Source organism: Panulirus ornatus, chromosome 10 (assembly GCF_036320965.1).
Source record: "Panulirus ornatus isolate Po-2019 chromosome 10, ASM3632096v1, whole genome shotgun sequence".
Lineage (NCBI taxonomy): Eukaryota > Metazoa > Arthropoda > Malacostraca > Decapoda > Palinuridae > Panulirus > Panulirus ornatus.
In genome coordinates, this window is record NC_092233.1 from 53,934,898 (window position 1) to 53,949,385 (window position 14,488).

Consider the following 14,488-nt stretch of genomic DNA (forward strand, 5'->3'; position numbering starts at 1 on the left):
GAGTGCAGAGTGGAAAAAGGTGAGAGCAAAGGACGTAAGGGGAGTGGGGGAGTAATGGGATGTATTTAGGAAAGCAGTAATGGCTTGCGCAAAAGATTCTTGTGGCATGAGAAGCGTGGGAGGTGGGCAGATTAGAAAGGGTATTGAGTGGTGGGATGAAGAAGTAAGATTATTAGTGAAAGAGAAGAGAGAGGCATTTGGAAGATTTTTGCAGGGAAATAGTCCAAATGATTGGAAGATGCATAAAAGAAGGAGGCGGGAGGTCAAGAGAAAGGTGAAAGAGGTGAAAAAGAGGGCAAATGAGAGTTGGGGTGAGAGAGTATCATTAAATTTCAGGGAGAATAAAAAGATGTTTTGGAAGGAGGTAAATAAAGTTTGTAAGACAAGAGAACAAATGGGAACTTCAGTGAAGGGGTCTAATGGGAGTTGATGACAAGTAGTGGTGATGTGAGAAGTAGGAGTGAGTATTTTGAAGGTTTGTTGAATGTGTTAAATGATAGAGTGGCAGATATAGGGTGTTTTGGTCGAGATGATGTGCGAAGTGAGAGGGTTAGAGAGAATGATTTGGTAAACAGAGAAGAGATATTAAAAGCTTTGCAGAAGATGAATGCCAGCAAGGCATCGGGTTTGGATGGTATTGCAGTCGAATTTATAACAAAATGGGGTGACTGTGTTTCCAGACTGGTTGATAAGGATATGTAATGTATGTATGACTCATGGTGAGGTGCCTGAGGATTGGTGGAATGCATGCATAGTGCCATTGTACAAAGGCAGATTGGGGAAGAGGAGTTTGGTTTCAGAAGTGGTAGAGGATGTGTGGATTAGGTGTTTGCTCTGAAGAATGTATGTGAGATATGCTTAGAAAAGGAAATAGATCTGTATGTAGCATTTATGGATCTGGAGAAGACATATGATAGAATTGATAGAGATGCTCTGTGGAAGGTATTAAGAATATATGGTGTGGGAGGAAAGTTGCTAGAAGCAGTGAAAAGTTTTTATCGAGGATGTAAAGGATGTGTACGAGTAAGAAGAGAGGAAAGTGATTGGTTCTCAGTGAATGTTGGTTTGCGGCAGGGGTGCGTGACGTTTCCATGGTTGTTTAATTTTTTAATGGATGGGGTTGTTAGGGAGGTGAATGCAAGAGTTTTGGAGAGAGGGGCAAGTATGCAGTCTGTTGTGGATGAGAGGGCTTGGGAAGTGAGTCAGTTGTTGTTCGCTGATGATACAGCGCTGGTGGCTATTTCGAGTGAGAAACTGCAGAAGCTGGTGACTTAGTGTGGTTGAGAGAGCGGAAGAGGGTGTATTGAAATGATTTAGTCACATGGAGAGAATGAGTGAGGAAAGATTGACAAAGAGGATATATGTGTCAGAGGTAGAGGGAACGAGAAGTGGGAGACCAAATTAGAGGTGGAAAGATGGAGTGAAAAAGATTTTGAGCAATCGGGGCCTGAACATGCAGGAGGGTGAAAGGCGTGCAAGGAATAGAGTGAATTAGAATGATGTGGTATACTGGGGTAGACTTGCCGTTAATGGATTGAACCAGGGCATGTGAAACGTCTGGAGTGAACCATTGAAAGTTTTGTGATGCCTGGATTTGGAAAGGGAGCTGTGTATTATGCATGACAGCCATAGATTGAGTGTGAACGAATGTAGCCTTTGTTGCCTTTTCCTGGCACTACCTCGTGCGCATGCAGGGGGAGGGGGTTGTCGTTTCATGTGTGGCGGGGTGGTGACAGGAATGAATAAAGGCAGCAAGTGTTAATTATGTACATGTTTATATATGTATACGTCTGTGTATGTATATATATATATATATATATATATATATATATATATATATATATATATATATATATATATATATATATATATATATATATATACGTTGAAATGTATAGATATGTATATGTGTGTGTGTGTGGACTTGTGTGTATATACATGTGTATGTGGGTGGGTTAGGCCAAATCAAACCACCTTACACCACATATTGTCCTCAAACATCTCATTTCCAGCACATCCACCCTCCTCTGCACAACTCTATTTATAGCCCACACCTCGCAACCATATAACATTGTTGGAACTACTATTCCTTCAAACATACCCATTTTTGCTTTCCGAGATAATGTTCTCGACTTCCACAGATTCTTCAACACTCCCAGAACTTTTGCCCTCTCCCTCATCCTATGATTCACTTCCACTTCCATGGTTCCATCCGCTGCCAAATCCACTCCCAGATATCTAAAACACTTCACTTCCTCCAGTTTTTCTCCATTCAAACTTACCTCACAATTGACTTGTCCCTCAACCCAACTGTACCTAATAACCTTGCTTTTATTCACATTTACTCTCAGCTTTCTTCATTCACACACTTTACCAAACTCAGTCATCAGCTTCTGCACTTTCTCACCCAAATCAGCCACCAACGCTGTATCATCAGCGAACAATAACTGACTCACTTCCCAGGCTCTCTCATCCACAACAGACTGCATACTCTCCCCTCTTTCCAAAACTCCTGCATTCACCTTCCTAACAACCCCATCCATAAACAGATTAAACAACCATGGAGACCGCACACCCCTGCCGCGAACCAACATTCACTGAGACCCAGTCACTTTCCTCTCTTCCTACAAGTACACATGCCTTACATCCTCGATAAAAACTTTTCACTGCTTCTAACAACTTGCCTACCACACCATATATTCTTAATACCCTCCACAGAGCATCTCTATCAACTCTATCATATGCCTTCTCCAGATCCATAAATGCTACATACAAATCCATTTGCTTTTCTAAGTATTTCTCACATACATTCTTCAAAGCAAACACCTGATCCACACATCCTCTACCACTTCTGAAACCAAACTGCTCTTCCCTAATGTAATGCTCTATATGTGCCTTCACCCTCTCAATCAATACGCTCCCATGTAATTTCCTAGAAATACTCAACAAACTTATACCTCTGTAATTTGAGCATTCACTTTTATCCCCTTTGCCTTTGTACAATGGCACTATGCAAGCATTCCGCCAGTCCTCAGGCACCACACCATGAGTCATACATACAGTAGATATCCTTACCAACCAGTCAACAATACAGTCACCCCCTTTCTTAATAAATTCCAGTGCAGTATCATCCAAACCCGCTGCCTTGCCGGCTTTCATCATCCGCAAAGCCTTTACTACCTTCTCTCTCTGTACCAAATCATTCTCCCTAACCCTCTCACTTTGCACACCACCTCGACCAAAACACCCTATATCTGCCACTCTATCGTCAAACACATTCAACAAACCTCCAAAATACTCACTCCTTCTCCTTCTCACATCACCGCAGCTTGTTATCACCTACCTATTAGCCCCCTTCACTGAAGTTCCCATTTGTTCCCTTGTCTTACGCAATATATACATATTTATACATACACATATGCAGACATATACATACATACACATGTATAAGTTCATACTTGCTTGCCTTCATCCATTCCTGGTGCTACCCTGATCCACAGGAAAAAAGCATCGCCATGCCCTGTTTCAGTGAGGTAGCACCAAGAAAACAGACAGAAAGATCACATTTGTTCACACTCAATCTCTAGCTGTCATGTGCAATTCACCGAAACTACAGCTCCCTCCTCACATCAAGGCCCTGCAGACCTGTCCATGGTTTACCCCAGATGCTTCACATGCACTGGTTTAGTCCATTGACAGCACATTGACCCCGGTATACCACATTTCAATTCACTCTATTCCTTGCATGCCTCTCACCCTCCTGTATGTTCAGGCCCTAGTCACTCAAAATCATTTTTCACTCCATCCCTCCACCTCCAGTTTGGTCTCTCGCTTCTCCTTGTTTGCTCCACCTCTGACATATATATCCTTTTAGTCAATCTTTCCTCACTCATTCTCTCCATATATCCAAACCATTTCAACACACCCTCTTCTCTCTCAACCTCACTTTTTTCATTTCCACACATCTCTCTCTTACCCTTTCAATACTTACTTGATCAAACCACCTCACACCACATATTATCCTCAAACATTTCATTTCCAACACATCCACCCTCCTCTGTACAACCTTATGTATAGCCCATGCCTCGCAACCATAAAACATTGTTGGAACTACTGTTCTTTCAAATGTACCCATTTTTGCTCTCCGAGATAATGTTCTCTCCTTCTACACATTCTTCATCACTGCCGGAACCTTCACCCCCTCCACCACCATGTGACTCACTTCTGCTTCCATGGTTCCATTCTCTGCTAAGTCCACTCCCAGATATCTAAAACACTTCACTTCATCCAATTTTTCTCCATTCAAACTTACATCCCAATTAACATGTCCCTCAACCTTACAGAACCTAATAACCTTGCTCTTATTCACATTTACTCTCAACTTTCTCCTTTCACACACTTTTCCAGTCACCAACCTCTGCAGTTTCTCACATGAATCAGCCATTAGGGTGAATCATTGGCAAACAACAACTGACTCACTTCCCAGGCCCTTTCATCCACATCAAACTGCATATTTGCCCCTCTATCCAAAACTCTCCTTCTCTTCATCTACTACTTTCTTTTCTGTCCTCTCTCTCTTAAGTAAATTCATTGTGTTTTTCCATAGGGTGGACTGCCTAAAGAAGATGCGTGATGGAGAGGCTGATTTTGGTTACTTTGAGGCTGAGGATCTCAACATGGCTATAAACAGCTTCAGCGACAATTTTGAAGCCCCTATTCAAATCTGTAAGTCTGATGAGAGATGTGTTATCAAGATTTGTGCATGCAGGAGAAATTTTGGCATTTGTGAAGCCCCCATTTCTCATCTCTTTTTATTTGCTGTACAATTTCATGCACTTCTTTTTGTTCTTCCTCATTTTTTAATTCTTCACCACATACCATGTTTCCATGGTTCACCTGTTCTGTTACCATAAAAGTATTCTCACCCCCCCCCCCCATGTTTTCAGACCTCTCTTGTTTATTATTCTGTTGTGCCCTTTAGCTGATCAGTTCATCCCCACGGCCAGTGAGAGGGGGAGGTGCAGGGGTTACACTGTACTCAGGCCTCAGGGTCCAAGAGGGGACCCAGGAATTTCCTGGGAACTCAGAAAATGCTAACATGTACTGAACATTAGCATTTACTTTTGTGTGAACCTACATAGCAAGTGGAGAAGGGAAGGAGACCTGAAAGAAACTTTGTACCCCTTATAAAATTCCTCTGAGAGGCCATTTTAATCCCTATCTCAAAGAACCGTACAATGATCACATTATCAAACTCATGAGGAATTTAAAAGCATAATTATTTTTACCCTTTTACCCTTTTCCTACTGCTTCTTAGACTGTGGTTCTTGTCCTCTCCCTCCGCAGCTTGGTCCTTTGTACTTCAGATACAAAATTTTGCATTACTTCCACTGAACCCATTCCAGCAAAGATACACAACTCCTTAAGAACAGTAAACAGACTGGTGCTGATATGTTTCTGTGAGTTTTACTGTGAGAGAGAAAGGGAGAAAATAACTTGTGTGGAAAGAGTTTGTATCGATGAACTTATTATTACAGACCTGAACTTTTTCTTATATTCACAACCTCCTATGTTACTTTTTTATCTCACTTCTTCACAAATATCCCTCTTTGTAAAGCACCAAGATTGTCTGGTTCCAAGTAATTAACTCCCATCACCGTCTTAAACTGCTTCAACATCTTCACTTTATTTCATCAACACTATTGTTTTACTTTTCTTCTCATCCCTTCGCAGTCTTACCAGTCTCTTACTCATCTCATTTACTCCAAAAGACCACTCACCCTTTAGACTTTCTTCTTCATCAGTATTTCTGGCCAACTCCAAATTTATGACTTTAAGGGTCATGTATTCATGTTTTCAGTCTTTTTGCCACTTTCTGCCATCTATGTAACCCCAGTAATATTTTACTCACCTGATTAAAATCATCATTGTCTTACTCCTTCACAAGGCTACCAGTGCCTTAATTGCCTCCTAAACTCTGTCTTAACCTCTTCTTCACAATCCTACAATTGCCCTATTTACTTTTTCTCAGCTTCATAATACTGTCTGTCTTACCCCTCCACAAATCCAATGATTCCTGAATCCAGCATGGCTTAAGTCAATATCTTGAGCTTTCAGAACTACCATGAAAGTCTTACTCCATCTCAGTACATCCATAAATGTTTTGCTCTTTCTTTCCCATATCCCCATCACATTTTATTTCAACCAAAAATGCCATCAGTATCATGCTTCTTGACAACTTCACTGTTATTTTTCCCCCCATCATCAGTTTCTATCTTGTTCTGCAATCTCATGAATATGTTAATTTGTCATCCCATTATTAGTACCCCTCATTGACCTCACTATCTTAGTAATGTTCCACCACATTATCAGTGTCTTAGCATTAAACTTGACAAACCTCATAAGTATTTTCCTTCAGAATCTCATGATATCTTCTGTTCCCTCATAACCACCGTGAACTGCCTACCCATCTTTGTTCTCACTTCCTTTGACCACTTTTGCAGCTCTAACCATCCCCTTCTTTCTCGCAAAACCCCATACAGTAACTACCATTGCTACTACAAACATTGCATGGCATTGCTCTATGCCTTTACTATTATAAACATTTCCAGAACCTCTAACCACTTTTTGACACCACAACCCCACTACTACCATAAACCCCTTCTCCACTTGCAGCTACTGGCAATGAAGTGAAGAGTGTGTATCTGCTTGTGCACAATGCCTCCAACTTGGACATTAAGAGCGTATGTCACCCAGGCCTCAACCTACAGCAGTACTATCCTCGTGCTCTCTACCGCCCTGTTACCAGCACTTCTGATGAGTTCCTGCTAGACATACAGGTTAGTTGGGGGTCTGGGGTGAGAGGAAGTTAAAAGAAGTTAGAGTAACACATGACAGAAAAGGTACAAAAGTAAAAAGTCAGGGGAGGTTTTGGTAGGTCTTTATAAAGAGGGGTCATTACAAATCAAACTTTAAAGAGATAAGGATATTTGAATATTTAGAGGAAATCAGGACTAAGTAGGAATGTTAGTACTAAATGAGGAATTCAGGTCAAGATTAAAGAAGTCAGGTTACCTAACTAATGGGAAAATTTTATTGGAATTTATTGTATGTTAAGGAAGGTTTGGACTAAATGAAGAAAACTTGAAAAGACTAAAAGAAGTCAGTAAGTGACAAAAAGGTACCAGGATTGATCAGAAAGACCAACAAAAGCCAGAATGATCCATGGATGCATATGCCATAGATGAGGAGCTAATGCTTCCAAGGCATTTTTTCAATTTGAAGTAGAATTAGATGCATGTTTCATCTGAAGTACTTCAAGAGAGATGTAACTCACTGACTTTTTTGATGCTTAGGTTTCAAGTATGCAGGCAGTATAGGGTCACTCAGAATGTTTGAAGATAATTCTAAGGAAATTGAAGTTTCTATCAATGCTTGATGAAGTGAATTAGACATTTTTGGTATTTCTCTCATTAGCAGATAAGGGTTATAGGAGGTTAAAACCGACCAAGAATGGATGAATAATATGAAAAAAGTTTTGATAGGTAAATACAGATCAGGAAAGATATCGTCGGGAACCAAAGCAAAGCCAGGATGGATAGGGGGAAAATATGAACTTTGCAGGTGTGAACTAGTCCAGGAAATCAAAAGGGACAAAAGATAATTTACATGAGTTTACATGAGAAAGACAGACAACGGGAGGCCTGACTGGCCCATGACTGGGTTGTCTTAAAAAAAAGAAAAAAGATATAACGACAAAAAAAATCTGCTCAGTAGTTTTGTAAGCTACCACCAACTTCCCACTGCTACACATTAGCATTCTAGTGTCCCCATTATTGCTAAAGTGTATATGTTTATTTCTGGTATTTTTCTGAGTATACCTTAATTCATAAAATTTTTGTCTAAATGACTTTTGAAGGTATTCATAGTTTTAGCATTCACTACATTTAATGGTAACTTATTTCAGTGCTCAACACATCTATAGGAAAAGAAGCTTTTACCACATCCATACTACATCTTTTAGCTTTGAGTTTTATTCCATTTGTCCTAGGAACTGCATTTTCTTGTATTTCAAAACAATGCTTGTTGTTGACTTTATCGAACTTGTTCAGAATTTTGAACACTTGGATTAAGCCACCGCAAAGTGTAAATTTTTTGAGGAAGATATTCAATTGTTCTTGCCTCTCTTTGTATGCCAGATTTCTAAGGGATGGGATCAATTTTGTCGCGCATCTTTGTACTTGCTCTAATTTTTCCTCATCTTTTTTTTATAGTTTGGGGGACCAAAATTTGACTGCATGTTCAAGATGTGGTCTTACTAGAGAATTATAAAGTGTGAGAATTGTTTCTGGTATCTTGTAATCTATGTTTTTGGCAATGAAATCTAACATTTGGGTGCCTTTTTTAGTTGCTGCTTGGCACTGTTTAGAGTATTTCAAATTGATGTTTATGACAACTCCAAAGTCCTTTTCTTCATTTACTTTAGTTAGAGAGTTTCTGAATAGTTTGTAGTTGTAACGTATATTCTTTCTCCAAAGTACATAACTTTACACGTGTGTATTAAACTTCATTTACCATCTGTCTGACCACTTTGCTAGTAAGTTAAGATCTCTTTGAATCATTTCACAGTCCCGCCTGTTTACAGCTCTACCTCCTAGTGTAGTATCATCAGTAAAATTTGGATATCTTAGATATGAGACCGAGTTCTAGGTCATTAATGTATATTATGAAAAGAATTGGGCCTAGGACCGACCCCTGTGGCACACCACTCATTACATCTAACCAATCTGAGGCTTTGCCGTTTGATACTACACGCTGCTTTTTCTGATAAGCCAGTCTCTGATCCATGTGCAGAGTTCAGCACCGATTCCACGTGCTTTTAGTATATGTAAAAGTCTCTTTTGAGGTACTTCATCAAAAGCCTTTTGGTAAGCTGACTATACTACATCAGACGGTAATTTCTTGTCCCAGTTCTGATGAATAACATTAAAGAATTCTTGCAAATTCATCAGGCAGGATCTTCTATAGTGGAACCGTGTTGGTTGTCCGATATGATTTTGTGTTCTCTAGAAACTTGACAGTTTTATCTCGTATTATTTTTCCATCATTTTACCTAACACGGACGTAAGGCTAATTGGGTGGTGGTTCAAATCACACTTTTTGTCCCCTTTATATATATAGGAATAGCATATATTTGTTTGTTTTCAGCCAGTTGGCACCTGGCCATCCGATAGAGATTTGTTGAATATTTTTGTTATGGGGTATATCAGCTTTCTCCTGATCTTTTAAAATCTTGGAGGTAAGTTATCAGGGCAATTGGATTTGTTAGGGTTTAATTGGTTCAGGTGTTTAAATACTTCAGAGATCTTTACATCTCTAACCTTCAACTCTTCTTCAGATCCTTGAAACATTTTCATTGGTTGCAGTATTCGATATGTTTTTTCAGTTGTGAACATGGAGTTAAAAGAATAATTTAGTATGGTTCATCCATGATGGTTTTGAAATATTGCAAGTTCTCTTCATAATTTGTGGAATATGTTTTTCAGTACTAAGTAGTGTGCTTTTAGAATTATTCCACATTTCCTCTACTATGTGAACATCAAAAAGTTTTGCCCAATTGGTACTATGAATTTCTTGTCTTATGTTTTCAAAATTTGCTTGCATGTAATCTGGGGTTGAGTTTGTTGTCATTTATTTCATAATCTGAATTTATCTCTAATCTAATCAAACTATGATCGCTGTTTGACAAACTCTTACATACTTCACAAAAGTTGATTAAGTTTGTGTCACTGGTGAGGATAAGATCAAGAATGCTTTTACCCTTGTTGGTTTTTTAATTAATTGTTCTAGAAAAGCATCTTCAATCAGTTCTGTTAGTCTCATTCCCTCTTGGTCACCTGTTAACGTGTTCCAGTTTATGTTCTGACTGTTGAAGTCTCCTTCTATTATAACCTTTTTATTGTTTATTACGGTTTTGATTTCATTGTATAATATCTTATCATCATCTTCTTTATGCATAGGAGGTCCGTAGATAACACCGAGATGTACTTTACTTTTGAACTTGTCATTAATTCAAATGTAAAGAGAGTCGTAAGTGTATGTGTCTACTTTGTTTATCTTAATAGCACTAAGATTGTTATCAACATAGATCAAAACTCCACCACCTACCCTATACATGTGATCTTTCGTAAATAGTTTGTGTCTGTACCTAGCTGCACTCGGTAAGGGTAGATCAAAATAATTCAACAGTAGTCAGGCCAACATAGGTTAAAGAACATCAAGAATTCAAACAAAAAATAATTTGTCTCTCTCACTGATGCTTCTCCATGTGTCAAAGAAATTATGTATTAGTCTCAGGGATCTATACCAAATCATTTACTTTTGTTTTTGTACATAGAAAGCAGTGTTAATTCTTGTTAGTCTCTTTGTCTGTCATTCTGCTGCTAGTTTTGAGCATCCCTCATTTAATTATGCAGGGTGAATGCATTCTTGCTGTGTTGGAAGTAGGCTGTCTTTAAATCTTTCAAAGCCCCCTTATTGATTCTAATGGTAATGCAGATCCCATAACAGACATAGAATTATCCTTTGCTAGACAAACTACAAAATTATTTTAACACCAAAGTCTTAGGTTTACACATGATTGAGTTACTAATATGGAAATTACAAAGTCAAACTCTCTGACTCTTCAGTAGAAAATAGTGAAAAACAAGTTGAACTGTCTCACAGTTTTAGTTTTCTGACAGATCAGGCAACTCGCTTCAGAGAACAACAAAATAATTTCATTGTTATCTGGGGTAATGTCCCCAAGGACTTGGCTACATCCTGTTGTTATGACCAACAGTCCAGTAATTACAATAATTCCAAGTGTCCCTTTTCTGGCTCATACTCATCCCATTCATAAACAGAAGAGACATACTAATATATCATCCTTTTTATGCTTAAGAGTGTAAGCAACCTGCTAAATCGTACAAACCTAATAATGCAAGCAGATCACAATTATACCATAAGAGTTTCATGTACCAAGAATAGAAATATCCCTTGCAGTGAAATATTGTACTATCTAATGTATAGGATATTAGTTTGATGTACAACTTATGATGTCTTTATGAGAAATATATCCTGTGTGCAGTGGCTCTCAGTAACCGTAGCAGTTCTTACTTCTGGCCAGCAATTAACATGTAGGCCTACCTCTCTGTATTTCCAGCACACACATATCCAGACCCTACTTAAGTCAGTTATAAGCTGGAGGACAAGGCAAGCAATTAGACTCTCTCTCTGTCTCTCTCTGTCTCTCTCTGTCTCTCTCTGTCTCTCTCTCTGTCTCTCTCTCTGTCTCTCTCTCTGTCTCTCTCTCTGTCTCTCTCTCTGTCTCTCTCTCTGTCTCTCTCTCTCTCTCTCTCTCTCTGTCTCTCTCTCTGTCTCTCTCTCTGTCTCTCTCTCTGTCTCTCTCTCTGTCTCTCTCTCTGTCTCTCTCTCTGTCTCTCTCTCTGTCTCTCTCTCTCTGTCTCTCTCTCTGTCTCTCTCTCTGTCTCTCTCTCTCTCTCTCTCTCTCTCTCTCTCTCTCTCTCTCTCTCTCTCTCTCTCTCTCTCTCTCTCTCTCTCTCTCTCTCTCTCTCTCTCTCTCTCTCTCTCTCTCTCTCTCTCTCTCTCTCTCTCTCTCTCTCTCTCTCTCTCTCTCTCTCTCTCTCTCTCTCTCTCTCTCTCTCTCTCTCTCTCTCTCTCTCTCTCTCTCTCTCTCTCTCTCTCTCTCTCTCTCTCTCTCTCTCTCTCTCTCTCTCTCTCTCTCTCTCTCTCTCTCTCTCTCTCTCTCTCTCTCTCTCTCTCTCTCTCTCTCTCTCTCTCTCTCTCTCTCTAGTGGGTGCTAACATTAAGTGTATGTACTTCATTAATTTCTGGTCATCATCTCTGAAAGATTTTGGGAAATCCTATATAATTGCCTTTGACATATCCAAAGCTTTTAACAGGATGTGGCATCGGTGTTTCATCTCGGAGCTCTCATCTTTTGGCTTCCTTCTTTAACTTTGGTCCCTACTATATAGTTTCCTTGCAGGTCACTCTATCTCTATGGTTGTTGATGGATCAACCTCTCCTTTCTCCAACAACAGCTGTTTCCCTCAAGGCTCTGTCTAGTCTCCTACACTTTTCTCCTTTTTACCAACAATTTTCTTTCTTTGAGAGGTAACCAAATGCACTCATATACTAACAAGTCAACATTTCATTCATCTGCATCCTTGAAATCTGATCCTACTTCTCTCACTTGATCTTCATCCTATCTTGACACAACTTCCTCAATGAAATTAGACTTGGACAGGATATCTCAATGGGGTGGACAAAGTCTGGTTTGGTGTAATGACTCAAAAACCCAGTTCCTGCTCATCATTCTATTGAAAATTCCTCACAACTGTCCTCCTTCAGTGGATTTGTAATTTCACCTCTTGACTCAATGAGCCTATTGTTATTACTGTAACATCCACAGTGTCACTGGAAACCTCATATTACAGAAATAGCTAAGTCTGCCATTAAGAAACTGGGAGTCCGTTTTAGATGTTGAAAGTTTTTTTCTTCTGAAAATTTGCTCTGTTTATACAAAGGATTGATCTGTCCTTGTGCTCTCACCTGTGCACTATTTGACAGAGTTGTAAGTGGTCCAGCTTATCACCTTTCCTGGGCTAATTCCAAAACCTGACCAACTTTCCCTATGCTGCATTGTTGTTTCACTTTCCCTCTTCTATTGTTATTACTTTGGTTTTTGCTTCTGAGAGCTAGCTCCGTGTGTGCCCACAACACTAACTAGTCTAATTCGGTGTGCTGCTGCATCACTTGATAACTGTTTTGCCATTGGCAACCCAAGGGGTGGGTTGTCTTGATAGTTCTTTCTTTCCCTACACCTCAAAGCTTTAGAACTCTATCCTCTCTCATGTCTTTCCCTTTCACTTTCCCTCTTCTATTGTTATTACTTTGGTTTTTGCTTCTGAGAGCTAGCTCCGTGTGTGCCCACAACACTAACTAGTCTAATTCGGTGTGCTGCTGCATCACTTGATAACTGTTTTGCCATTGGCAACCCAAGGGGTGGGTTGTCTTGATAGTTCTTTCTTTCCCTACACCTCAAAGCTTTAGAACTCTATCCTCTCTCATGTCTTTCCCAGTAACTTTGAACTAGCACTTTTGAATTTAAAAAACAGGTTTTACACATCCACAAAATTCAAAGATACTTTTCTCTGTCTCCTTTTTTTCCTTTCATCAATTTTTATATTTTGATTAAGGCCTATTCTTGATATGAACCTTTGTCCATGACTGGAGACTTAAGAAAAAGTATCCTGCTTCATTGTTGTTAACATAGATTTTTTAGGACTATACAAATATTAAAAGGGAGCAGTTCTTAGTCATGTAGCTCCTTCATAGAAATGCATGTGGAGGACTTTAACTCATTGCCTGATGAGTTGAAGTAGACCTTTGGATACTTTTATTATTTGCACATTTTTGGGAGTTAAAAAAATGATTTAATGGAAAAAGGAGTATGTTGTAAGAGAAGCAATGGAAATATATGAGTTCCATAATGAAAATCACATTACAGGAGAAACTGTGAGATTATTTTAGTTTTTGAGTATGATGTTATTGAAAGGAGCTATGAATTACAGAAGTATTTCAGAGCATTTCTTTATGGCATGTAAGACCTTTGTTGGTTGTTCCTATGATGTACTTAGGATTTTAAATTATTTGTGAATCCAGTACCCATATAAGTATGTTACTGGCAAAGACTAGTCATACAACAATCTCAAGGAACCTGGAGAGAGTATCATTAAATTTTAGAGAGAATAAAAAGATGTTTTGGAAGGAGGTAAATAAAGTACATAAGACAAGAGAAGAAATGGGAACATCGGTGAAGGGGGCTGATCGGGAGGTAGTGTTGAAATGAGGAGGAGATGGAGTGAACATTTTGAAGGTTTTATTGAATTTGTTAGATGATAGAGTGGCAGATATAGGGTGTTTTAGTTGAGGTGGTGTGCGAAGTGAGAGGGTTAGGGAGAATGATTTGGTAAACAGAGAAGAGGTAGTGAAAGCATTGCAGAAGATGAAAGCTGTGGAATTTATTAAAAAAGGGGGTGACTGTGTTGTTGACTGGTTTGTGACAATATTCAATGCATATATGGTTCATGGTGAAATGCCTGAGGATTGGTGGAATGCAGACATAGTGCCATTGTACAAAGGTAAAGGGGATAAAGATGTAAATATAAGTTTAAGTATTCATAGGAAATTATATGGGATAGCATTGATTGAGAGGGTGAAGGCATGTTCAGAGCATCATATTGGGGAAGAGCAGTGTGGTTTCAGAAGTGGTAGAGGATTTGTGGCTCAGGTGTTTGTGTTGAGGAATTTATATAAGAAATACTTAGAAAAACAAATGTATTTGTATGTAGCATTTATGGATCTGGAGAAGGCATGTGATAGAGTTGATAGAGATGCTCTGTGGAAGGTATGAAGAGTATAT

At 39.1% G+C, this 14,488-nt stretch overlaps 1 protein-coding gene across 1 annotated transcript in view; it reads left to right on the top strand.

Annotated features, from left to right (window-relative positions):
• The window catches only part of LOC139750955 (uncharacterized), a 247,202-nt gene that overhangs the window by 45,999 nt on the left and 186,715 nt on the right, over positions 1–14,488 (top strand). The window contains exons 4-5 of the mRNA XM_071665896.1: positions 4,607–4,725; positions 6,676–6,839. Coding sequence (XP_071521997.1) covers positions 4,607–4,725; positions 6,676–6,839 — 283 coding nt within the window. The remainder of the gene's footprint in view (positions 1–4,606; positions 4,726–6,675; positions 6,840–14,488) is intronic.